At 42.2% G+C, this 27925-nt stretch overlaps 1 protein-coding gene across 1 annotated transcript; it reads right to left on the bottom strand.

Moving 5' to 3' along the window:
* Positions 1-751: 751 nt before the first annotated feature.
* DYRK4 (dual specificity tyrosine phosphorylation regulated kinase 4) lies at positions 752-27559 on the bottom strand. Its single transcript, XM_065421182.1, has 11 exons — positions 27394-27559; positions 23764-23927; positions 23209-23345; positions 20397-20537; positions 17374-17512; positions 16557-16638; positions 14118-14290; positions 12552-12612; positions 10796-10925; positions 1522-1691; positions 752-987 (listed from the first exon to the last, which is right to left on the bottom strand). The coding sequence occupies exons 1-11, from the start codon at positions 27557-27559 to the stop codon at positions 752-754; spliced, it is 1599 nt and encodes a 532-aa protein (XP_065277254.1).
* Between the last annotated feature and the right edge of the window lie 366 nt (positions 27560-27925).

Genomic DNA, 27925 nt, shown 5'->3' with positions numbered 1-27925 from the left:
TTGTAATGAATTAAGTCAGCCTCCCTTTGAGGGCTCATTCACCTGGACATTGACTCTCTCTTTCATCCACCCTTCTGGTTTGATATAAAAGGGAATGGGGTCCCTGTAGAAGGGTGTAATGCACACCATGGCTTGTTAGCCTTCTCTCCTGTTGCCTTTTATAAATACCTGGTCTGCAGTCTGCACCTCACTATAGAATTTAACTTGGGTTTCTAATTCTGTTCAGAGGTTCTGCCAATGGCCCGTATCTGACTCTCCCCTCTCAGAGAGGGAGACACTATGAGTTTGATTCTTCTCTCATTTACACTGGTATAAATCCACTAACCTCAGTAGAATTATTTATGATTTATATTGGTTTAAATGGGGTGAGATTCAGACCCTATGATCTCTCTGGTTTCTAGGCTTTTAACTCCCAAGAAGCAGGAGTCCTTAAATGCAAGTGCCCAGTATAATATCAAGAATAAGTCTCTATCCACCTCTAGAGTCTCCTTTTTATTAAAAATATTGCTGTGGGTTGTGAAGAATCTCTGATCACAACAAGAAAGTTGGTAACGTTCAGGAACGTTCAACGCACATTCTGCTTTGGTTACCTGGACTAATCTAGGTTAAAAATGTCTACAAATGTGCACAGCCCATGTGTGGAGAGTTATAATTTAAAATGATGTTCTTGAATATTGTACAGTTAAATGGTTACCTACAAAACATACCAGGCAGGTATAGAAACCAGACCAGTAGCTGCTTGTGCAGAATGTTACTTAATTGGTGGTAAGAACATTGAATTTTTGTGAAGAGCTGTTTCACTGCTATGTCCTGCTTTGTCTCTTTTGATAGCTTTTTCCACTGGGTTTTCCAGATCTTCCTCTGGAATAACCTGTTTGGTTGTGTCTGAGGAAGGTGCATTGAGAGTTAGTCTTTCAGTTGCAGCAGTAGGATTTTCAGTCATTTCACATTTTACTTTATCAACCATATCTTGACAGGTGTTTTCTTCTGTACGAAATAAAATAAAACGACAGTGTGAAACTGTAACGTGTCCGCAGGCCCACATTAAACCTGCAAAGGGCCAATCAATTATTTCCTCAGCATTTCAGAGGAGCAGAACCACCAACCCCCATGCATTTTTTCTGCCCTAAGAACTAAAGTGCACTGTGGATGGATTGTAGATGCTGTCTCTGATTATTTTTCTACCAATATAACTGTATGAAGGCTCTTTCTGCATGAACTTATGGGACTTTAATTGTTATATTTACCTTGTCGGGCTGCAGATAAACCACATGACCCGCAGGGTAACTCTGTGTTTCTACCAAAGAAGCAGGAAAGAGGTAGTGTGGCCAATGGTAGCTGTGGCTGTGGGTATGGCCAATGATTCTATGGAGCATTCCATCATTTTACATTACTTCATCCTTCCTTTTTAACAAAGCTATTTGCTCAAACATGAAGGCCTCTAGAAATCATAACTGCCAACACGTACAAGAGACAAACATTATTAAGAATAAAGAACTTCAAATATTCAGACTACTGCACCTCCTTGTCCAGGCAGTGTGTGTTTATGTACATTCTCCTTCTTCTCTAGTGTGAAGAAGGAGCTTTCACTTGCAGAGTGGGGATTTTGTTTTGATTTATGTATTCTTGGTTCCTGGATCCATGCGTGCTGCATTGCTTCATCTGGAGTCATGCGGAGGGCAGGTTCCCACCTTAAAATATAAAAATGATAAATAATTATTGAACAGTGGGTTTTTTTATAATACTAAAAATGAAAAATACATTAAACTTAGGTTAGGCCAGAAAATACTTTTATTGTCTTCGGGAATATTGAGCCATGAAGACATTTTTCAAATTCACAAAAAGTAAAAAAGCCTGTTTGACTTTATCCATAATCCCATTTGCCAAAACCCTCTTTCTGCTTTCTGCAAATTTGCCCGAGTTACTGACCAAATTCTGTGCAGTATCAAACAGCCAAATTCTTACCACAGATCCTCACATGCAGATCACAATATTATCAGAGGGCTCATTCTGTATATGTGCCCAAGAGCCTTAAAATCCTAAAATGACGTTAGCACCAAGAAAAGGTGTTAGAATTGAGCAACAGTTGCAATCCACTAGCAGATAGGTATTTCCTCAATTAGTTGTACCTCATACAAACTGTGTCAGCTTCCATTCTTCTGACTAGTCTAATGTCAAAACTGTCCATGGTGTTCATTAGAACTTCACAGAGCCATTGTAAGAAAGATACTGGGCCACTACACTGGAATATTAAAGTGATGTTCCTCGTTAAGGGAAAGATTTTTCTTGTAACTAGATCACCGTTCAAAACAACATAACTGCAAGTTGAGATTTACAGAAGAGCAACCCTACAAACAGAGTAGTAAATCCTGAAGCTGTTTTTGAGGGTTTCTTCAGGAAAGTAATAATAACTGGTAACAAGGATCCTGCACAGAAAGTGCTGAACATGGTCCAAAATTCCAACCTGACCTAGTGCATAGATAACAGTAAAACAGGCAAGGGAGCTGATACTGCTGTCACTTACATGGGTGAAAATCAGGAGTAACTCCTCTGGAGCCAAGTTACATCAATGTAAGTGAGAGCAAAATCTGGTTCATTGTTTTCAAAATTCAATCCTTTGCTGGTTCAAGTTTTTTATTTTGGCTGGTGAATAAAACATTGTTAGTGTGATTATTAACATCCATCACTCTGGTAAATAGCAGGTGAGTATTTTCTGTGTAGGCTGGTAAATCTTCGTAACAGTTTTGCAGCAGGACACTACTAAATCCACCTTCCTAGCATGTTTTGTTAGTCTCCACCGCTTCTATTTTTCTAGGTAAAAGATCACACCACACACCAGCATGTCTGTGAGGTGCAATCCGGGGAAGTGCTCAGCACTCTCAACTCCCAAGAGTTTTGCTTCTTCCGGCTCAGTTTGATTCATAACAGGTCACCTTTACTTTGTGATAACAGGGACACACTGGCAACATGCTGGAAAGTCAAGTGCTGCACTTCATTTGCAAAGGAACGTCCAGGGTTGTTGTTTTTTCAGAAAAAAGAACTGAAGATAGCCTTGATATTTGCTGGTACTTATTTATCATTTGCATGGCACCCACACTGTGCAAGACAATTACTGTCAGGCATGAAGAGAAGGTTTCTATCCTCAAAGGAGACTTTGTGGCACCTTAGAGACTAACAAATTTATTTGGGCATAAGCTTTTGTGGGCTAAAACCCGGTTTTAGCCCATGAAAGTTTATGCCCAAATAAATTTGTTAGTCGCTAAGGTGCCACAAGGACTCCTCGTTGTTTTTGCTGATACAGATTAACACGGCTACCACTCTGAAACCTGTCCTCAAAGGGTTTATGATCTAGATAACCTACTAAAGTTGTATCTTCCTTGAATATTAACAGAAATTGTTGGCTATTTGCATTTACGAGCAATGAAAAACTTGCAGCTGATCAGTGTCAGTTAAGAGAGCAACCAAAGTCAATGACAAAACTCCTATTGACTTCAATAAGGTCAGGATTTCAACCCACAACTCCCTGGGAAATGTTTGGACCTTGACTTGCCCTCCAGGTTCCCCTCTAGTTCAATAACTGGCATGAAAAAAATGCTATTGAATAATTTTTGAAACCTTCCTATCTACAGTGGCCCAGAACAGTGTTTATTTTTTCATAAGTAGTAAATAGAAGTAGTAAAAAGAAAAAAATACCCAAGGGGCAAAAGGCAAAGACTTGTCAGGGGTAAAAAAATTGTTAGGTGGCAGGAACAAGAGTTGTATTAAATGACTGATTTTCATAATAAAGAGAGGTTAGTAGGTGGTTGCCTCAGGAGTGGGATACAGGCCAGGGTGATTTACTATTATTATTTAACATGTTTATTACAACAGTGCCTAAGGACCAACCAAGAATGGGACCCCATTGTGCTAAGCATACAGAATAGTAGATGGTCCCTGCCCCAGAGAGCTTACAATCTAAATAGAGAAGACAGACACGGGGCGTAGAGCTTTATAAACATTTACTAATTAATCCTTTCATCACCCCAATGAGTTAAGAAAGTCAGTATTATTATTTCCAATTTAAAGACAGGAAAACTAATATGCAGAGAGATTTTGTGCCGGGGTCTACTTAAACTGTGGAGAAATCGCATGTTTTTTGCGGGTTGATCACAGCATAAGTAGCATTCATATAGTATATTCCATACCACCCTTACTTCTACATTGCTGCTAGTGGCAGTGCTGCCTTCAGAGCTGGGCATCTGGCTAGCAGCCACCTCTTTCCGGCCGCCCAGCTCTGAAGGCAGTGCAGAAGTAAGGGTGGCAATATTGCGACCCCCCCTACAATAGACTTGCAATCCTCTTTTGGGTCGGGACCCCCAGTTTGAGAAACGCTGTGTACTTTTGTATACTCTTACCCTATAGTATAGTGTAAAGGTACACAAAAGACCAGATTTCATGGGGGAGACCAGATTTCTCAGTCCATGACAAATTTTTATGGCTACGAATTTAGTAGACCTTTAGTTATGTGTCTTGCCCAATCTGTACTGTACTTCATACTAAATACAATAGAGTGTTTAAAAGAAAAAAGAACTTAGGAGTTTCTGACTCCTGGTTAGATCTGTCCCTAGGCATGTGTGTCCCTAGCCGCCACTCTGCAGTGTCCATGATAGGAATGGGTAGACTGCTAGAATAGCTGCATACCCCGCATATGGGGAGAAGAGATTGGCAAGTTTTCAACAGGACGGATTTATTATTCCCACATTCGTTAAAATTATTATTGCACCCCACCATATTTCTTTCCAGAGGGAGTGCTCTACTAGTGGAACTATACTTTGAGACACAGATAGCTAAGACTGAAAATGTTCAGGGAAGGGCCAGAAAGATCGTGAGAAGTAACAGAAGGACGTAGATATGAAAGAGTATAGAAGTGGAGTGATTTTTGAAAATGCAAAAGCCAGAGGGGACTTGACTGTGGTATTGAGGCTTCGAAGCACAGAGTAATAACTGATCAGTTCCTCTTATAATATGAGAACAAGGAGTCACTCAGTGAAATGAATTGGTATGTACTCTGAATACAGTTAAAAGTAAGCACTTTTCACAACATGTACTCAGTCTGCACAATTCTCTACCACAGAAGTTCACAGAGTCAAAGACTGAAGTTGTTTAATGAAGTGGGTTTAATAAACTGGATAATAAATAAATGAGCAGTTATTTACACTATGGAAATTGATTCTCATGCTCTGGGACAACAGCTGATTGCCAAAGGGATCAGAAAAGAATTTTCTTCCTCCCGTACAGCCCTGTGCAATTGCCACAGTTCATTATGGGTGATTTTAAACTTCCTCTGCAACTTCAACTAGTGGCCATTGTTGCAGACAGGGTATTGGAATTGGTGGATCAATGCGTTATTCATTTGACAAATTCTATGTTGTTTATTTTGGGTGCCCAGAATTGTGTATTAAATTAAAGATCTCTGTTCTCCTTGCTACCAGTGCAGCTACTTTATGGCAAGCAATTCTGTGCCCATAATGATGTGCAGTGCTCACCCAAGACTTGATCCTGCAAGGTGCTGAGTGCAGCCTGTGAGATGCAGAACACCATAAATTCCCACTGAAGCTAACATGTGTTTAAAGTACTTAGCACCTCATAGGTAGTGCTTAACACCTTGCAAAACCAGAACCTGACTCACTCCCCACAGCAAATCAGATTACCTCTGCAATGCTCCCAGGGTACGTTAGCATGAAGGTAGAGAATCTTAAATTTGCTCCAAAAAAGAACAATTACTTTCCTAACAGTAACTGTGGTTCTTCAAGATGTTTTGTCCACATGGATTCCACTTTTGGTATGCATGCCTCCCACACATGCAAGATTGGAGTCATTTGGCCAGCAGTGTCTGCTGGGGGCATGCCTCCACCGTAGAAATCCTTGCACCCCTCCCCACCTGAGGACATAAAGGGCAGAGAGCAGGCCCTTAGTTCCTTTGCCAGTACAGAATTCCAGAGGAATAAGGACTCTGTAGTAGCAGGGATGGAGGGCAGGTTGTGGGATCCATGTGAACAAAGCACCTTGAGGAACCACAGTTACCATAAAGTAAATATCCTTTCTTTTTCGATTTTTGTCCACATAGATCCCAGTCTTGGTGTCTAACAAGTAATTGATTGTTTGCTCAGAGGTGGGTGCTAGGAGTCCTACTGGAACAAGGATTATAGGCCAGCCCTATCAAAGTGGAAATCCAAACTGGAAGCCTCTACTGAAAAATAGCGTCTTGTATAAACGTGGGCTGAGCTCCATGTAGCTGCCCTACACATTTTGGAAATAGGGACATTCCTCAAACAGGCAGCTGAGGCTGCCTGAGTTCTAGTGGAATGATCTCTAACATGGCTAGGTGGATCTACTCTGGTTAACTCATAATATAGCCTTATGCACTTGGAGACCCACATAGATAACCTTATCAGGATACTGTCTGACTCTTAAACCTATCAGCAAATGCCACTAACAGTCTAGAAGAGGAGTGGGCAAACTTTTTGGCCCGAGGGCCACATCTGGGTATGGAAATTGTATGGTGGGCCATGAATGCTCACAAAATTGGGGGTTGGAGTGTGGGTGAGGGTGTGGGTGGGGGTGAGGGCTCCAGCTGGGGTGTGGGTTCTGGGGTGGTGCCAGAAATGAGGAGTTCAGGGTGCAGGAGGGGGCTCCGGGCTCAGGCAGGGGTGCAGGTGGGGGGGTGAGGGCTCCGGCTGGGGGCACGGGCTCTGGGGTGCAGGAGGGTGCAGAGCCTCCTGGCTGCCCCTACGCGTAGGAGCCAGAGGGGGAACGTGCCACTGCTTCCAGGAGCCACATGGAGCAGGCCCCCGACCCCGCTCCCCGGCAGGAGCTCGAGGGCTAGATTAAAACGTCAGAAGAGCCGGATGCAGCCCCGGGCTGTAGTTTGCTCACCCCTGGTCTAGATGTATTCCTGAATGATTTTGTCCTGCTAAGTGTGACAAAGTCAGACCTGACAGTTCTGGAGGGTGGTTGAAGGCAGGTATATCAGTCTTAGAATGGTTAAAAAGCCCTTTTTGCACCAAACTGAAAGAGATTATCTCAGATTAATTATGGACACCTGAGTCTAATTAAAGGCAGCCTGTGGCCTTTAAAAACCTCTTCCAGTGAGCTACAAAAGGGAAAAAGGATGAGAGGCAAGTGGCAGAAGGGCTGTGTGCAGTGAGGAAAAAAGGCTTGTCCTAGGTAAAGAGCTGCCTTTTCCTATAAGGGGAAATCTTGTGGTTATTTCTGGTTGGGGAGAGGGCCTTGGTTCCCAGCATAGGTGGGCCCACAGTGGTTTAGAGAGGGTGGCTGCTGATTGGTAGCCCAAATAAGAAGAGGCAGTACTCCACCTAGAGTTAGGAAATGTAGTGTGTGTGTGTGTGTGTGTGTGTAAAGAAGCCCTCGGGCCAACCCTGTAAATATTGTAAATAAACCAACATGAAGTATTCAACCTCTAGAGTGGAACTGATTTACCCCAGGCCTCCTCAAAGCCAGAGGGAGAAATACTGAGCCCTGATGTGATGAAAGAGGTGCGTTGTCACATAAGATAATGAGATAATGCTTGTAGTACATCAAGTGTTTGAAATTTAGCTTCCCTTGGGGTTAAGTGAGACTTGGGAGGGAAAAAGACTGGCAGATGAATGAATTGGTTTGTATGGAACTCTGAAACAACTCTGGGCAGGAATTTGGGATGAGGCCTGAGAGTAACCCTGTCCTTATGAAACACGATATAAGGGATTCACCATGAGGGCCTGCATCTCCCCTACCGTTCAAGCTGAGGTAATGACTACTAAAAAGGCAGTCTTCATTGACACGTGGTATAGGGAACAGGTTGCTAAGGTCTCAAAAAGGGGTCCTATTAACCCTGTTAATACTTTACTGAGGTCCCAAGAGGGAGGAGGCTACTGAACTGTGAGGAAAACATGAGTTAGGCCCTTAAGGAATCTTGCCATTGCAGGGTGAGAAAAAAGTGTGGCCCTGGATAAGAGGATAATGTGCAGATTTCGCTGTTAGACAGACCCTTATGGAACTAAAAGAAAGTCCAGATGGTTCCAGGGTTAGTAAGTTGTCAAGGGTGTTGTCCAGGGAGACAGCTGGTGCTGAGGTGCCCAAATAGAAAATCTCTTTCAATTAGCTTTATAAGTTATTGTGGTTGAGGCTTTTCTGCTTTGGAGCAGAATGTTCTGAGCTTCTGTTGAACAGCGTCTTTTGGTGGACATCAACCAACCAGCATCCAGGCTGTCAGGTGTAATGACACTGGGTCCAGGGGTAGGATCTGAGCATTGCTCTGACAGAGCAGGTATTGTCAGCATTGTCAGACAGAGCAGGTAAGGTGACTGGGAGCTGCAATGAGATGTTCCCCAGATCAGAATACCAGAAGTGCCTGGCCCATGCTAGGGCTGTAATTATCGTCCATTCTGGATATTGCCTCACCTTCCTCAGGACCCTTGGGATCATGCAGATCAGCAGGTAGGCATACATCAGTCTCAGTGCCCAGGGAATAAGAAAGGCATCTGACAGGGGAGGGAGGAGGGATGAGCAGGAGATGAGTCTCTATTATGTCCCAGTGGAGAAGATGAAAAGGAATACACCTCCTTAAGTGGGGGGTGGATTCCCCACTTTTGGGTGTGTTAGGGTGCTCCTGCATCCTCTGTACATGGGTAGGGGAAGTAGATGGCACAGATGTATCAACAGCTGAATGCTGTACTGTGATCTGGGTGACCAAAGGACTAGTTAGCACTGCTGATGTTGTACAAGCCAACAAGAGGGATTCTGATACCTGGCCCACAGACAGGGCACTCAGTGCCAAATAGGCCATAGGAGCCAAAAGGGACAGGACCAAAGGGCTGGGTGCCAATGTGCTGGATACAGAGCTTGCCGAGGAGCCACTGACGGAGGAAGGATTTAGCCTGTACTGCAGGCACTCTTTTCATAGCTGGTACTAAGGTGGCAGAGATACCCATTGTAGGCTGTAGGCTGCTATTCTGCTGCAGAACTAGAGACAAGACTAATACATGTCAACTTGTGCCTCAGTTCTGAGGGTCCCAGAGAAGGAGTTATGCTCCTTCCTACCCCTTTGTGAAGAAGTCAGCATGTGGACTGAAGCTGACTCCTGAGGTCTCTTATCGGGGGTAGCCGTGTTAGTCTGTTTCCACAAAAACAACAAGGAGACTGGTGGCGCCTTAAAGACTAACAGATTTATTTGGGCACAAGCTTTTGTGGGTAAAAACCCACTTCTTCAGATGCAACCACTGAAGACGTGGTTTTTTACCCACGAAAGCTTGTGCCCAAATAACTCTGTTAGTCTTTAAGGTGCCACCAGTCTCCTTGTTGTTTTTGAGGTCTCTTAGACATTTCTGCCCTGGAGCTTGAGATGAATCACAGTTCATTGGGGCACTAGCTGAGAGGGACTGAGCCTTAGTTACAACTTTCTCTGTATCTGACAAGGCTTTCATGGAGACCTCCAGATGAAATAGCTTTAGGCATGCACGGTGCATCCCTAGCCTTCTCAGTCCATTTGGAAAAAGAGCAGCAGGTGGAGCACTGGTCAAAGATATGCCTTTGCGTTTGCCTAACCAAAAAAAAAAAAAAAGCACTTAACGACCTCAGGAGGGGCATGTCTTAAACCCCAGGGATTTAGCTTCCACCATAACAGTGGAAGTTCTGGTAGTGGGGGGAGAGAAGCATAGACTCAGTCTCAGATCTTACTATCTATGAAAAATTTGTAAAAAGTTTCTTTAAAAGCCAAGGGGCAAAGTAAAAGTTAACTAACTACCTAACACTATGCTAACTAACCACTAACCAGAACAGAGTCACAGAGAAGCCAGAGGACACTGCAGGGGTTCCAACTCACTCTCACTGATGGTAAGACAGAACTGAAGAATGGTTGACTTGGGACTATTCCATCCTCTATGGGGTGGGAGAGGCACAAGGATTTCTAGTGTGCAGGCTTGTCCCCAACAGACACTGCTGGCCAAAAGAATCCAGTTTTGTAGACATAAAGCTCATGCCCAACAAGAGTGGGATCTATGTGGACAAATAGTCAAAGAAGAACCAAGTCTTTTACATCATGGCACATTCTCTGCTGGCCCCTTCCAGGGCACACCATAGACGTGGTAATCCAGAACCACAAATCAATGCCCAAAGTCACTCCCATTGAAGTGAATGGAAAGACTCCCATTTGCTGCAATGGGACTTGGATTGTTATAATCGTTGTTGAATACAGGACTGGCACATGCTTGGGGCGGCCCTTTTCAAGGGGCGGCACTCCGACCTTTTTTTTTTTTTTGCTTGGGATGGCAAAAAACCTGGAGCCGGCCCTGGTTGTATACAAAATTGAGTGTTGTTCTAGGGAGGTGTACAGTGTGATTCCACTCTGACACCACCCATGTTACCTGCATGAAACTTTACCTTAAATCAGATTGAGGTGGTTAATTACTGGGGCTTTTATAAGTGAAGAAGGATGCTTTTAGAGTTGTCACTGGATTCAGAAGCAGGGGATCTGGGTTTTATTTCTGGCTCTGCCACAAACTTCCTGTGTGACCTTGGGGAAATCACTTAAATCTCTGTGTCCATTTCCCCTTCTGTAAGCTGTGAATAATACTTTCTTGTTGTGAGACTAAAGTTTATTAATGTTTGTGAGGCACTCAAATGCTACAAGGATGGGCCTATAAAATAAACATTGGTGAAAAAACTGAGATACAAAAATCTTTAAAGCCCTAAGAGAAATAAAGCAGGGACTTAAAGTTAAACAAGTCTGCAGAAAATAAAGAAGTAAAAAGTAACTTACATTAGGCAGCCTCTCAGAAAATCCAGGAAAGCAGCATCATGGGTTTTTAATACCATACTTAGATCTTTGGAGTCTGGGTGTCTTTTTTTCCCCCTGCTGTTTGTTATAGTTCTAGGAAAACCTCTGGAATCTTTAAAAACAAAATATGCTTTTAAGTCATGTAAATATTTTGCACAGTAACAGTTTAGCCGTAGTCATGATGTTGCCCTTCAGTAGTGTGAACTTTATAGAGTCCTTCAAGGAGATTTAAATCCATAAGGAAAATGACTTGTATTTACATAACAACTTTCATCCAAAAGGATCCCAAAGTTCTTCAGAAACTTACACCCAAGAAATACCTTTACCTACCACTGACCTGCATCTACTTCAGGGGAAACATGACAACTGTTTAACAACACAGAAATGCACTACACAGCTGCTTAGGACAGGAAGTGAAGAATGCCATGTCCCATTGAAGCTTGTTGAATCATAGGTAGGTTTAACATAATTACCCAGTTGGTATTTAGCTAGAACACAATGAGCCCTACTCAGGGCCAGGCCTGTGAGGTGGCACTGAGAATTCTCTCTTTTTCAGGTGCTTGGCTGGTTGGTTCTTGCTCATATGCTCAGGGTCTGAGCACAATAGGTCGGGATGGGAAGGAATTTTCTTGCAGGTCAGATTGGCAGGGACCCTGGGGGGTTTCTGCTTCCTCTGCAGCATGCAGGTACAGGTCACTTGCCAAGATTATCTCGGTATCTCCCTTAATAATTTCCTTCTCATTGCAGGGATCTCGGTCCCTCCTAGTCTCTGCCTGTGGCACATAAGTCTATTCTCCTGAGGGCTGTAATTCTTTGGTCTCATTTTGGTTGTTTGGTTTAATGTGCAGGTGCTGGTGACCTGTGATATACAGGAGGCCATACTAGATGATCTGGTGGTCTCTTCTGGCCTTAAACTCTGACTCCTTATTTAGGGTAAAATCTTTATTGAAGTCAGTGGGAGAAAGGTGTGAATAACAAGTCCTGAACAGGGTCTTATGAGAGGAATGAAATGAGTTTTCCCATGTTACATCCATCCCACCAGTACATGGCTTCATAGGCGCCGACTTCCCTGCTTTCCCCTGGGTGCTCGACCCCCCCGCACCCAACCCCACTCCCACTCCACTCCTTCCATGAGGCCCTGCCCTGCCCCGCCTCCATTCCAACCTTTCCCCAAATACTCCGCCCCAATTCCATTCCCTCCCTGCCCCTATCCCAACCCTTTCCCCAAATCCCCACCCCAGTCCCGCCTCTTCCCTGCCTCCTCCCCTGAGTGTGCCACGTTCCTGTTCCTCCTCCCCCCCGCCACCTCCCGGAGCTTGTTGTTTTCTCATTGCTAAAACCATGAAAGGAGGCAACACCACTTAGGAAACAAATCTGTATTAAATGCACTTTACTAGAACTGATTATACTTTCATCCTGAAAAATATGCAGAGTAAACTGATAACACAGCGCAGCATTCAACTGGTATAATTTCAGATCGCTCTGCTAGAGGGATTACTCACACAGCAGGGCAAGCCATGTATAGGCACCGACTCAGTGGGTGCGCCAGGGCTGGAGCACGCACGGGGAAAAACTAGTGGGTGCTCTGCACCCACTGGCAGCCAAGCTCCCCTCACCCCCACCCCTCCCCTGAGCGCGCCGTGTCCCCACTCCTCTGCCTACCTCCCAGCGTTTCCCAGCCGCCCGCCAAACAGCTGTGGAAGTGATACAATAAAGAGAGATAATCACAGGCGCTTACCAAAGAATGTTCGTCTTCTTGATGCAGTCTGAATAAAATCAGCTGGCGGAAGACCCAATATCTTCAAGACAGAAAATTAATATGAGGAGTTATTCACTATTTCTTCAACATCTCTAGCAGTCTTGGCTAAAGATGGATGTGCTGTTCCTCCTCCTATTTACATGTGGCAATTTACAGTAAAATGTCTCAGAGGGGTAGCCGTGTTAGTCTGTATCTACAAAAACAACAAGGAGTCCGATGGCACCTTAAAGACTAACAGATTTATTTGAGCATAACCTTTGGTGGGTAAAAAAACCCACTTCTTCAGATGCATGGAGTGAAATGTCTACAACTCTCTCTAACCCACCCTCATTTTTAATGTGCCTCTCACTGTAATACAGTATCTAAGGTCCATATACAGAACCAAGGGATCCATTATAATTGGTTGAAAATGGACTTCACACTCTCCATTTTAAGCTGTCTTCTCACAGGAGATAAATTTTGGTGGTTGTCATCTTCCATAAACAATGCTGCCAGGCTAGCTTGCTCTGTTATTAATGGAGGTCTTACTTAAACAGATTTGTTTTCACAGTTGGGCTCATTCTGATCTGACTAATAGCATCTACAACATCTACGGCCCTCTGTTGAGACAGCTCTTTCCCCAGCCCTGGAAGTTTCCCCCGGGGACTCTGAAGAACAGCACTCCTGTTGATCGACGTAGATGCTGTGGGTAGGGTGACCAGATGTCCTGATTTTATAGGGACAGTCCCGATTTTTGGGTCTTTTTTCTTATATAGGCTCCTATTACCCCCCACCCCCGTCCCGATTTTTCACACTTGCTGTCTGGTCACCCTAGCTGTGGGAGACTGCAGAGAGGGACAGTACAGCAGCTTTGCACCTGCTAATTCAGGGCTTGCCCTGGGTTGGAAATCAGACAGGGAGCTAGCATAGGATGCTGAGCAGCAAAGTGATATGCTCTCATTAGTCAGACTTGCCTAGGAGACTGATTGCAACACATTGTACCTGACATAACTTTTGCATCGTTTTCACAGTTGGCCCCAGGTACATTACATGGCAGTGCAAACAAAAACAACAAATGTATTAGGAAAAGGAGAAAAATTAAAATATTGCTTTGCTTCCCCCTTAGACTCAAACATACTTCTTTGATCAGAACCGCTCCCTACAATTCTGATCAGATTACAATGTGCTCCCCATAAAGACAGAAACAGTGCAGTGACTGAACAAACCAACAATGTTCACCACAGGGAGCTGGTTTGCCACACAAAGAGGAGGCAGCAGCTTCACATTCTGCCTCTTCCTTCTCACTGGGCCCCCTGGCTTCCCTCTCACAGCCAGCCCAGCTTCAAAAAATATTTGAGTCTCTTCATGTGTCATTCTGTTGCTGGGAGTGCAGTTTAGCAAACTGCAGCTAACCTGTCATTCGAAAACTCATGTCAATGAACCCCTGTGGAAGGAACTGTTCAAACAATTCATCAAATTACAAAATGCTTTGTTTCCAAAACATGCATGTAAGGGATGGAGGAAACAGCACCTTGATGTCATGACTAAAAAAATCCCAGAAGCTACCTCCATGATGCAGGCAAGTTGCTCTACTTCATTCTCGCCGGGAAAAAGGGGATAGCCTGTATAAAGTTCAGCCATGATGCATCCCAGGCTCCACATATCAATAGGAGTAGCATACGGGTGACCAAGAATCACTTCGGGGGAGCGATAAAATCGGCTCTGAACATACGTATACACTGCATTAGGAAAGAAAATCGGACACTAAGGAACATAGTGTTGTCAGGGCAGCAATTCACATTAGAGAACCATAGACCTTAGAAAAGACAAATACCTATTATTTTCCTGATAAGCCAGAGAGGGATTGTTCCTTAGTACGTTTCTAATACTTCATCCAGTTCCATTTAAAATTGCATGTGATGGGTCTTTCCCCACATCTTTTGGGAATTATTTCACAGAGCAATAGATCTTGCTCTTAGGAAATGTTTCCTGATTATTATTCAGCCAAATATCCTTAGTTCATTCCCTTACATGCAATTATACCCCTTGAACCAGCCCAAACAATTCTTCCCCCTCTATAGGCCCCAGTCCTGCAATGGGATTTTCCAGCACAAAGCACTCCACACCTTCAGAGACCTATTTGGCGAAATTCTGGCCTCACTGAAGTCAATGGCAAAACTCGCATTGATTTCAATAGGGTCGGAATTTCATCCAGTGTCTTAATTGGGACTCTACACGTGCAGGGACCTGGGCCAGCAGGTCACATTCCAGGATTGGGACCATAGTGAGTAAACTAACCCCTTTTAATTGGTATTCAGCCCAATCAAATATAATGATGGTACATTACCTCTGTCACTTTCCCTCCTACATCAATTCCACTAGCCTGTTGGACCCTTTTATTTATTCGTTTGCTCTTTTAACTCCCTCCTGTTAAACAGCTTTCTGGGAGCAAGCTGCTCAGCAACACAAGCAGTATTCTCGGGGCAGTTTCTCCAGAAGCGCATAGGAAGGGACGACACATGGCATGTTGCTTTGTATGTGTGGCCAATATCGCACTGTTGGGGTTTTGTTGTTGTTGTGCCATATCATACTACGAACGAATATCTAACTTTGTCTTCTACCTGCCCTTAGGTATCTTTCAGTTACTGCTTCCCTGGCATCTAAAAAAACCTCTTATTTAAGCTAACAGGAGATGAATCATGCTCCACATTTCTTCCACTGAATTTCTCTGTTTCAAATTATTCTTCTCCAGATACATTCCAGGGTGAATCTCTTATTATCTTGTACCCAAACATCGGAAAGCCTAAAATGATTAACCTCCCTTTCAAAAGCAGATTGTATAAATCTAATTGATTTAAACCCAACATAAGAACATAGAACATAAGAATGGCCCTACTGAGTCAGACCAAAGGTCCATCTAGCCCAGTATCCTGTCTTCCGACAGTGGCCAGTGCCAGGTGCCCCAGAGAGAATGAACAGAACAGGTAATCATCAAGTGATCCATCCCCTGTCGCTCATTCCCAGCTTCTGGCAAACCGAGACTAGGGACACCATCCCTGCCCACCCTGGCTAATAGCCACTGATGGACCTATCCTCCATGAATTTATCTAATTCTTTTTTGAACCCTGTTATGGTCTTGGCCTTCACAACATCCTCTGGCAAGGAGTTCCACAGGTTGACTGTGCGTTGTGTGAAATCTAGAGAAATTCCAAAATCTAGAGCAGGGTGCTTGGCTGAATTCGTATATATTGTCTGAGTGGAGAAACATGTTTAATGGGAGAAAGAGGAGAACATAGAACATGATTTGTTTTTTCCATGCTTAGTGAAAATGTTGTATAGATGTCTCCCATTTAACGAGTGCTACAGCCTTCCTCACATTTATTTCACTCTTGAATGACATGTTTATTCTTAATGTTGTGAGTTCTTTGTCATCAATTCAACTATAAGACACATTTTATGTTTAATTTCTTGTTTATTGGTTTTGTTTGGTTTATTCGCTGTACATTCTGTTGAAACCTTATCAAGAAAAAATATTTTAAAAATCTCTTTAAAATGGCTTTATAATCTCCAGTGCCCCGGGATGTTTTCATTCTACCGCAACTCAGGGAAAGGATACTTTTGGTTCAAAAATGCATGAATTGTAACTTAACTAACTAATAAAAAAGGATCTCAGTCTGATCCTGTCAACCCCCACTGAAGAGAGTAAGTTTTATTGAAGTTAGTGGGGCTATTCACTTGGATCCATTTCAACTCCCTACACCTGCTAAGAGCAATTTCTATATCATCATCAATCATCATCATTAAAGGTGGTAGATCAGTCTCAGCAGTGTGGGGGAAAGTGCTGGTAGGTGACACAAGGAGAACCCCATTGGCTTACTAGTTCAATAGATGCAAATGATGGGCATGTGTCATTGTATTAGCTCAATGAAAAAACATTTTTTCCAGTTTTTAAAAAATTAAGAAATCTAATTAAGAAAATTACATCAACTTGACTTTTCTGCAAACCTCTTTGGTGTTCATAGCAGCTTGATCCAAAGTCAATAACTTTAACTGAATTTTGACCTTTGTGGTATAGCAATATGTTCTCCTAAAGAGGAAAAATAAAAAGGGGGAAAGACAATAACACCCCAGTAGGTTAGTGAACTCTTTGGTAAAAGTAATGTATAATATGATGAGGTTATGCTTAACTCTGTAATAGTTATATAAATCACTTTATCTTGCCTATTCATACACTTTACTGATACTGGAGGGCAATCATGCTCAATTATTTGAAATAAAGCAAAACTCCAAATGAAAGTTATGAGAGAGACAGAATAAGAGGAGGAAATAGGGACCCCCTTGAGGCCAGGGCCCCTGTGCTTCTAGGGTCTGCAACTCTGGGGCAACCCCACCATTTCAAGGCTTCCAGCTTCTCTGCCATGAAGCTGGGAGTCCCAAAGTCCCAGAAACCCCCTCTCTAACTGGGGCTTGGCTCCTGCATCCACAACAGGAGCCTGGAAGCCCTGAGAACCCTGGCTCAAGCCAAGGCTCTCAGGGTTTTCAGGGTCCCTGCTGCAGAGCTGGGATCCTGGACCAGCCACCCTGAGTACAAACCTACCCAGACTCTGTGAGTATGTACTCGGCACTGCTACACTACTATTTTTAGCGAGCTGGCATGAGTATGTCTACTTGAACTGGGAATAACACCCCTTAGAGGAATCATAGGTTCTACCTATCACTGTTGAGTTTTAAAGATCCTTTCAGAAGTTCTCTATCCATGAAAGATAAGATGCACCTTACAAGAACTCTACAAAGTGGCTTATAATGAGATGACAGTACTCACAGGTTTCAAGTCACAGTGGATAATTTTTTCCCGGTAGAGCATTTGTAAACATCTCAGCACACACTGAGTGAATCGTCGAATCAAAGACAAACTAAAACCTTGGAACTTGTTCTTTTTGATCAGCTGATACAAATTTATTCTGTGGGATGAGAGACAGAGAGACCAGGGCACTTTGGGTTTATGGTGTGAATAGTTTAAAGCACATTAGAAAGCCTCTTGTTTTTTTCCTATATGAGAGAATAAAACAACATGTATGTTTTCCTTCTTAGGAATGTTATATTGCATATAATCCTCCAGATCTAATGGATAAGTAATGTCAATGGGACACATTAATTTATTGAACCAGGTGTCACAAATCCATTGCTTTTCACCATGAAGAATAGCATTCTCACTGGGGGAATAAGAGATAGAAAGGTTTGGTCCAGTTCCCATTCTTTTTAATTGACCTTTGACTTGGCACCTTCCATAAATTCCTTTGTATCTCCGTGCCTGTGGTCAGACGCTCAAGGGAAATCATCCTTGATAAAATACCTGTATAGATTCTATTGCTCTTATACTGTCCTCATCACTGTAGTATGAGCACCTTTCAATAGTGCATTAAGTGACATGACTAACTTCTGTCATGTGTGGTTTGATGGGAACGGGAAGGGCAAAATAAGTAAACAAACATAAGACCGAAACAGAGACTTCCCTTACTAGCTGTTTCCTTCCACCTTCCTCAGCAAGGCAAGGTCCCCACCAGGCAATGCCATGACCAGAACGAAGGTGGGAAGTACAATGGTACTGTTGCAGTAGGGCTGATAATAAGGATTAGGACGATGCTGTTCACTAGAGCTCTGAAAAGCTCAGCAATGTCAATGTACATCGGGTCATGCAGGTAAACCTGTCTCCCATTTCACTTTGCACAGGTTTGTACTTGCGTGAGTTTCACTTTGAGTTATGGGTTCATAAAACTCAAAGCAGCCCTTACCTCAAAATGCCATGGTTTGCTTTTGGGACAAAACACCAAATTCTCCATTTCCTCCTGAAATCACAAATTGCTCCAGTGTTGCTGGAAGCTCAACTCAGGTTTACTCAAAACATTGCCCATGAACTTGGGCCAGCTTTCAGGTTTGCAATGAAATTTGTTTTACCTGGTTGCAGTTTTGCACTGTCTTCATTTCTAGATATCTACAATGATGGCCCCCATTATCATAGTATCTGAGCACCTCACAATCTCAAATTTATCCCCACAACGCCACCAAGGGAAGTGCTATTATCTCCATTTTACAAATGGGAATTCAGGTACCGAGAGGCAAAGTGACTTGCCCAAGGTCACAGAGGAAATCTGTAGCAGAGCAGGAAATTGAACCCAGATGTCCTAAGTGCTGGATAGCCAGAAGCTGTTTTCCTCTCAGTTTCCCACAGTGACTTTCTGAGATCCCAGGCTTCTGCCTTTATTGGACCCAAGAGGCCTTTGATTACATCATGTTAATCAGCACACGTGTCAGAGTTCATTTTCACATGTATCAGTATGAGCTGGATGTGACATTGAGTTTAGGTCAGAGTCAGGGATCAAATCTTCTAATAATTTGCTGGATCTTCAGGATGCTGAGCACACTAGAATGAATGGGAAGAAAAGCCTGCTACATCTATACACAATCGGGGGAGATATTTTTTTTTTAGAAAACAGAAAACAATTGCTTGAACTCCCATTTGACATTTGATTACAAGAAATGTGAAGAATAAAAATGTCCATGATTTCTCCAAACTTCCTCCTATAAAGTACATTCCCAAAACAATAACAATTGTTGTATTTTTAACTTCTGATGTACAGTATCTTTAAAAACAGCTGAAATAATGGAATAATCATTTTAAAACACACCTCACATTCCTGATATTGGTTATCATGTTGGTCAGACAATAGATGCAATTATAAAGGTCAAGTTCACTTGCTGGTTCCTGTATTTTTCTATCAACTCCACCTGGTTACTATTGAGGGAATCATCTGTTTTTTTCAGCTCAGTATCCTGTGGGAGTCTGTCACGGCTTGTTTTCCTTTGCTAACAATTGCAACGCTGTGCACTATTTATATAACATTAGACTGAATATTAGGACAAACCTAAACTATATGTTCTTTATCAGGAGTTTTCAAGGGGAACAAAAGAGGGCAGATCAGCATAACAAACTCTAAAGTTCACCAACCCCTACATTCACTTTTTAATTTTTTTTCCATTTCATTCCATCAGCTAAAGAAATGTAACAAGCACAGAACAAAAATTATGCACCAGATTATCCCTGGTTCTAATAAAGGTGCACATGGTGTGTGTGCATGTGTGTGGTGGGGGAACTCTAATAAGGAGCCTTTTCCAATCTACCCGTGAGCACCAAGATCTAAGGTCAATCCCAGGCTCTGTGCTGAGAGATTGCTTCTTCTTTGCACCACTCAGGGATGCAAATTGCCCCCAAAAAGGCTGGGGAGGGGCCTCAGCACATCTTATTGGATGGTGCATCAGGTATGCTCCCTCTATGCTTTGGGGAGCTAGGGGAAGGATTGTGCCTCTTGGGACAAGGAAGTATCCCTCTCAGGGCTGTTGCTAAATACCACAATCTGGCCCTATAAGTAAACAGATCAGCTGTGTCCTTTCTACATTCTCAGGCCATTTTTCTCTACTTTGTTCCCCATCCTTTTTCGAGGGCTTTTGATATTGGGCAGGGAGGGGAAATGATGTGCAAATTAATACAGATGTCTGTAAACTAAACACTACATGGTGTGAACCAGAAAAAACCCAACCGACCAACTCAAAAATGGGGTTGCCAATTTTGGTTGGATGTATTCTTGGAGATTTCATCACATGACATAATCTTTAATTAAAGATTAATCTTTAATTCCTGGAGACTCCAGGACAATCCTGGAGGGTTGGCACCCTACTCAAAAACACTAAAAAGAAAGAAAATAACAGAAAAGTTATTTTCATAACATGTATGGGTCTGCGATCCTATATAATTTGGCCATGATATAGGTAGAAGAATATATGCCTTACCCTAGCAGTTCAAAAGAAATGCAGAAGTGATTGCGAAAGTAAAAGCATTCCTTCATATGGACAACATTGTGAGTATTGTCTTTGTCCTTCTTCCGAAGAGCATCGAGAATCTTCACTTCTACCAAAGCCTGATTGTGAAATCTACATGCATAGGACAAAGTCACATGATATGGCGAGGACCTGATTAATTTAATCTAATTGTAAATGGAATACTACAACCAACATGATCTTGCTACAGATACAAAACAAATGGCTCTCATTAAAGAATCAGTAGTGACCGGTAATTACCACACAGTGGAATCTGAGCTACAAGAGTTATTTCCTAGTCTAAGTAGAGAGAAATACTGTGTGGTAATTATTGGCAAATGCTGACTTCATAATGCTAACAACTATCTATTCTGGTTATTTTGAACCTGGCTGGCAAAATAATTGAATGAAAAAATGTTTCAAACAATACGTGTTGGAGCATCTAGGGTTTAATCCTGGCCCCAGTGAAGTCAATGGGCATCTTTCCATTTACTTCAACAGAGCCAAGATTTCACCCCAAGAGTAGCAAGGTCTTCAGTTTTCTACAGTATCTGTACAAGAGGCTCACTGAAGCAAGAAGAAAGCATGCAATGAAAGGGCCTAATTAATCTCCTGCTTAAGATAATAGCACAACTCCCATTGACTCCAATGCTGCTGGATCAGGCCCAAAGAATTTTAGTAGTAAAATTTCTCTGGGCCTGATCCGACAGCACTGCTTAGTAGAACAAGCCTGGCCATTAGTAAGAGGGGAAGAAAAATTGTAGGACTATACTGTAAAATTTCCTATGCCAGAGCCAGCTATTGGTCCTCCTAATGCTGTATGCCATCTCTAGCAATAGGTCATTGCTGGATGCTTCATAGGACGGTGATGTCCACCACCCTATTTTCTAACTATGCAACATTATATCATGTTGGAAGAGGGGGGAATTTCTCAGCCTCTGAAGATGCTCTGCTTTGCCCTCATATAGGCATGGATATTCCCTGTACATTTTATACATTTCTGTATCAACAGCTAAACCCTTTAAAATCACGCTACACTGTTTGCCTGGATGATTTCCTGTGGCTCTTATTTCACCAAACTGACTCTATGCTGGGAAAATAAAGTGCTCCCTTTTTGTCAGTTTTAAACTTGCTACCTTTTGATTGTGCTCTCTTGTTCTTATGCTACGAGGAGGAATGAATAAAAGCACCATCCTGGTTTTCTGCATATCATTCCTTTTATTAAATTTTCCTCTTCTTCTTCTTCTTCTTCTTCTTCTTCTCCTTTCCAAAGTAAATAGTCCTAAGATTTTTAATCTCTTTTACAAATAAGCCTGCCATTCCTATGCTTTTTACCATCTTTTTTGCACTTCTGGATTTTTCCAGAGTAAAAGGGCTAATCTACACTACAAAGGCTTTTCCAATACAGCTATACCAGTATAGCTATCCTGGCAGAGCCCCCAAGTGGAACTCAGCTTATACCAGCAAAAGGAGTTCTTTTGTTGGTATAGTTAAACCTCCTACCCAGACAACATAAACTACACTGGCCAAAGGACTCTTTTGCTGGTAGAGCTAAATCTACATTGGGGCGGGGGAGGGTTTGCCAGCATTGCTAAGTCGGTCAGGGATGTGTTTCTTTAACACCGCTGACTGACATAGGCCTGGTCTACACTACGACTTTAATTCGGATTTAGCTGCTTTAATTCGAATTAACGCTTGACCCGTCCACACAACGAAGCCATTTAATTCGAATTAAAGAGCCCTTTAATTCGATTTCTGTACTCCTCCTCGACGAGAGGAGTAGCGTCAAAATCGGTATTGTTAATCCGAATTAAGGTTAGTGTGGCCGCAATTCGAAGTTATTGGCAATTCAATGTTATTGGCTACCCACAATGCAACGCTCTGGAAATCGATGCTACTACGGTAGCTTGGACGCACACCACCGAATTAATGGTGCCTAGTGTGGCCGAATACATTCGAATTTATAAAATCGGTTTCCTAAATTCGAATTATATAAATTCGGATTAATCCTGTAGTGTAGACATACCCATAGCTATGCTGACAAAACTTTGTAGTGTAATCCTGGTTTAATGGTTTGTGTACCGGGGGGGAGGAGGGAAGATAGAATAGTTAGTGCGGAACAGCTATCCTGCACTAGTTCCTTGTGTGGACACTCTTATTCCACACTAAAAGTGCCTATGTGTGGTTTAGGTTAATCTACTTTGAAGTAGATTAAGATAAACTGCAAAAAGGCATTCTTAGTGCAGAATAAGAATGTCCACATGGGGAGGTGGTGCGGAATAGCTATTGTGCTTTAAATTCACAACCTAACCCTTTCACACTAACTTCCCCATGTAAACAAGCCCTAAGCATTGGATAACTCTATAACAAAGCTATTTGGGAGCCCAATATTGGAATAAAATGCAGTTTTGCAAGTCAGGATAGAAGTGAATTGGCAGAGTTATGAAGTGGGGGGAATATAACTGGAATTGTGGGGGATGCAGTCGGTCAGAAATGAGGTGCATTGGCCGAGCTACATGCTGGGAGCTTGCACCACTCCTGCCCACATCATGCCTGACTCTGCCAAGACATAGCATCCTTCCAATTTTATTGCCAACAAACACATGCACAATTTTTAAAAGTATTTATAAAAATGGAATAAGCAAGCATCCTTTTTCTTATAGCATATACAGATCATTACTTGTAAATTATCCCTAATAAAGCAGGGGATGATTATTCTCATGAATAGAAAAGTAACAGCCTATCAAACACTTCTTTAACCTCTTGAAGTCATGCCATTCTGTACCTTTTCTTGTTCCTTATTATTTTCACTGCCACTAGTTCATTGGTTTTATGATCCAAACATTTTGCTACTTGTCCAAACGACCCTTTCCCAATGACCTCTAGCACTTCGTAGCGGTATGCGATATGGTCATGTAGGACCTGCAGTAGACAAGGAAACAAAATGCAAGGTTCTGGTGCCGGCACAAATTCAAGATTCATATTCTAGAGTGGTGTTTATGTCTGTGAATTCACTGCTCATGAAAGGTGCTGGACTGGCAAAACGTGAAGTCTTATGCCCACAGGACAAGTCGAGAGAGGCCACAGAAGTGCACTAGCAGAAGTGGCACAAGCCCTTAACTAATGCACCTTGTGTCAAGGGAAAGTGGGTCTCCATTCAGAGCTTCTCTTTTGAGATTCAAACAGGTTGTCAATAGTGATGGGTTTGCAATGTGGACATTTAACTGCTAGCAAGTCATCTTAGACCTTCATTTATCTCATATAGACCAGCTAGCAGTGGACAAATAGTCACTGCAAATATTGTTGCCCAGAATACCAGTACCATGATTTTCCTTCTTACCTTTATGTAAGTGCCATGTTCGTCATCATAACAATTATTATTCTGTGTTTCAGGTAACCCTTCAATCTTTTTAGCTTCCAGCCCAAGAAACCACAGCTCTGCATAGTTGAGAATTTCTTCTTGCTCATAAACTGTTAACTGGTTTCTAAAATATTTCAAGGCTTCTAAATTGGAAAAAAAAATCAACAGTGAAAATGTGGAATACCTTGATCACGCAATTCAATTGTGATTCTTACAGTAAAAGTTTTCTTTAAATGTAAAGTGATTAATTGTTATTTTTATTCTTCCCGATCAACTGTGTTCTTTTCTTGACTCTGCCTTGCTGTGTGACCCTTTGCAAATCATTGATTCTCTTAGAACCAGACTTCTAAAGACATTTAAGTGCCTGGTAGAATTGTCAAAAGAAACTACGTGCCTAACTCCCATTGATCTCAATGGGAGTTAGGAGCCTAGATGCTTTTGAAAATCCCAGTAGGTGCTTATCTGATTCTTTAGGCACCTAAATATCTCCTTTAAAAATTGGGCCCTTAATGCCCTGGTTTGCCTACCTGTAAAATGGCTTTATGTACTTCCCATGAGTGAGGTTCAGCTAAGTAAAGTTTGCAAAGTATTTGTTGCTCCTTGGAAATATGATGTTAAGTGCAAACTGCTAGATGTATTAATTAGAAAGACGTTGTGCATGAGTTGAGGAAAGAAGTCAGCCCTATCCTCTGTATTTCTAAGCAAATTTCTTGATTACGCACTAGAGCCCCCATTCTCATGTCACATTGTGAGGTCACTGACGACATTTGCAGCTGGAGGATTAGTCTGCCTGGCCTGGAGCATGATGAGGCAGTGTGCTCCACAGAAGGGCTCTATGGATTTAGCCCAGGTGCTCTGGGAAGTATCTGGGAGACCTGCTAATGCTTCTTCTTGGGTGGCCAAGGGAGGAAGAGAGCCGCAGCTGCCACTGCTGCCTGATCTTCCTCTTTGGCCTTAACTACTTAATCTGCACCCACAGTTAAGTAGGTAGAAGTTTGGTTAGTGTGATTGGTTCCCATTTTTGAACTGTGGGTACATTCAGTGTCTGGAATGCACCTGTGGGTGGAAAATGTGGGTGGCCAATGTGTGTCCACAGAGTGGCTGGTCTTTGGAAGTTTGTCTTCATTTGCACACTGCTTATTTTATCTGTCGAGCTTTGATTTTTTGGTTTTAACTCATAAATACCAATAAAACACCCCCAATACAAATAAGTAAATAAATAATATCATGTAATATAAATGAAATTGATGCTTATCCAATAAACCCTGGAAAAACACCAGAAATGGTTACTTGTATCTAAGGGCTTGTCTATACAGAGCAGTAATGCGGACTACGGGGGTGTGATTTTTGAAGTGCACAAATGTGTTGAGCACTAATTAGTCGGTGTAGATCCTGCTGGTACACACTAAAGGTTCCCTAGGGCACTTTAACGAACTACCGTTAGAAACAGTGCTCTGTTAAAGTGCATTAGGGAGCATTACAAAGATATTACTTATTGCAGTATATACTACTGTAATGAGTAATGTAAATAATATACATTACTCATTACAGAATATAGAAAAAGAAAGTCCCAAAACCCATCTACATAAAACTCAAAAATTGGTAACAATAACTCCCTTCTCCCAAACAAAATGAATAAACCCTGAAAACCAGAAGCCCAGCGATCTGTTATGTTATAAAGAAGGTACTGTAATGCTGCTTTGTGTTATGCTTTAGCTTCTTTATTAAGGGTGGAAATTTCAAATCCACTCAGCACTGGCCTAACTCTACTCCCATGGAGATCAATGGTGTAACTTACACTGACTTCAGAGTGAGCAGAGCTAGGCCAAAGCTGAGCATTTTTGAAGATCCCAGCCTGAATTTCTAAAAAAAGCATCTTTCAGAGTTGTCCCTAGGCATATTTACAATAGCACATTGACTAAAGTCAGATGCTTTCACCTCCTAAAAATAGCTAAATGCATAGTCAAACAGTCTTCCATCCCTCAGGCAAAGGCCTCAGAAAACAAATGGATTTAGTCCTTATAATGGTTAAACCTAGCATCAGTCCTCTAGTGCTAGAGAGGATCTCTGTTGAACTGTCAAACCAATGAGCTGTTTTAGCTGTCTTAATTTTGCCTGCATATTGGTCTGAAGCCAGCTTTATTAGTTTAAGTAAAATTCTCAGCAATTGAAGAGCCTGGAATTGCTCCTGTCACCAGAGTGTCACGCTGTGTCCTTGTGTCAAGTCAATTTTTTTTTAAAAAGTTTACTTCAGCAAGTCCAAACTTAGGGAAAGCAGAAGGTTAAAGACTATAGCTTACCTACCCATTGCATTCAAAATCACTGGTACAAGTGCCTTTGAATAAAAGGGAATACGGGTTGATATTTTTCTGTTGACAACTGCACATGGAATTTTACTGTAAGGAGGGTGAGATTCTCCTTGAAAGAACAGGGCAATTTCAGTTCCAATGTCTTGTTTGCTTATGTTGTGCCATATATGACAGGCTTCCTGAACCTGAGGAAATCAGACTGTCAGAGCTGAGATCTGCCATTCTGATCAGAAGGGAGAATTTACTGTTCGTCGTCATATACTGGACAGTCATTTTTGCTTATGACTATCTGTTTGTATATTTTAATGGATCCATCACCAGGCTATAATTATTGTCTAGTAGTATCTAGGCACTGTTTATATAACAGAGGTTCAGCAGTGAGTTCAATTCAACTTGGGGATGTATTTGCTCTACCATGCCCTTATTTTTATTTAGTCACTGATGATTGATTTCCAGAAGAATATTGTCTTTCTGCTACTCCCTTGTTAGGGGAAATATTTTTGTAAAGAGCTGAAACTAGCAGCTACAGCCAAGTGAATTTTGGGGGGGGGGGTAATCGTTTATTTGCCAAAACATGTATTTGTCACTCAAATGGAATTATTCACAGATTGGGGTAGAAGTCAGCGAATAATTTTAGCCAGATAAAAAATGTAAAAATATGTTTTTTGAAAAAGTTGAAACTGTTTGTTTTGACATTTTCAAAATGAAACATTTTGACTTTTAATTTCAAAGTGACATTTCACTTAGAAATCTGTTAAAAATAATCGTAAAGGGTAACAAATACCTGAAAAAATTATGAGACCATGGGCACATACTCAGGGAGGCTAGACCGTCCTGCAGCTCATACTGCCAATTCTATTTTTAGTGTGCTGGGTCAATGAGAGCAGTGCAAGTAAGTATGTCTTCTGAAGGTGGGAATCACATCCCCAGCTCCAAGTGTAGAGAGACCCTTAGTGACTTGCCTTCACACAACAAGGTCACACATCCTGGACAAGCCCTTGTCATGGTTTCTTTGCAGGGACTGGACTAGATGACGTCTTGAGGTCCCTTCCAGTCCTATGATTCTATGATTGATTCTATGATCCTCTTGTCACTTACATATTTGCACTAGTCTATTTGTTCCACATTTTGTTTAATATCAACAGTTAAATTATATTTAAAACTCCTCTAATGCATCCCTTCCTCCATCCCCTCCCCAAGAAAGGCATTTCAGTGAACTCTAACAGCAATTCACCTTCTTAGTGAGTGCTGTTTGTTACATCATTCTCTCTAGCATGCATTGTTTCTGCTCATATTGTACCTGTAGCTGTCAGAGGCAACTTGAGACTGGTATTGGTTCCTTCTATTTCCGGCCTATTGGGCTGGACTCTGGTAGCACCTTCAGGCAAGTTTTCTGCAAGGTTAAATCGGGAAAAATGTGGCTGGCCTCGAGATCTGTTTTCCTGCCAAACAACAAAGATTTTCATTTTGCTTTCTTGTATTTTCACTCGTTTTCAGCTCATCCCTATCATTACAGAAAAACTGCTGCCTGTAGCCCACTCAGAAGTAAGATCTGGAGGCTTTGGACTTTATTAGGGATTTTAAAGTTTAAAGTCAACCTGTGGAACTCTTTGCCAGAGAATGTTGTGAAGGCCAAGACTATAACAGGTTTCAAAAGAGAGCTAAATACATTCATGGAGGTTAGGTCCACCAATGGCTATTAGCCAGGACAGGCAGGGATGGTGTCCCTAACCTCTGTTTGCCAGAAGCTGGGAATGGGTGACAGGGCATGGATCACTTGATGACTTCCTGTTCTGTTCATTCCCTCTGAGGCACCTGGCATTGGCCACTGT

Source organism: Emys orbicularis, chromosome 1 (genome assembly GCF_028017835.1).
Source record: "Emys orbicularis isolate rEmyOrb1 chromosome 1, rEmyOrb1.hap1, whole genome shotgun sequence".
In the NCBI taxonomy this organism is placed as follows: domain Eukaryota; kingdom Metazoa; phylum Chordata; order Testudines; family Emydidae; genus Emys; species Emys orbicularis.
This window is presented reverse-complemented; position numbering and strand designations above follow the sequence as displayed.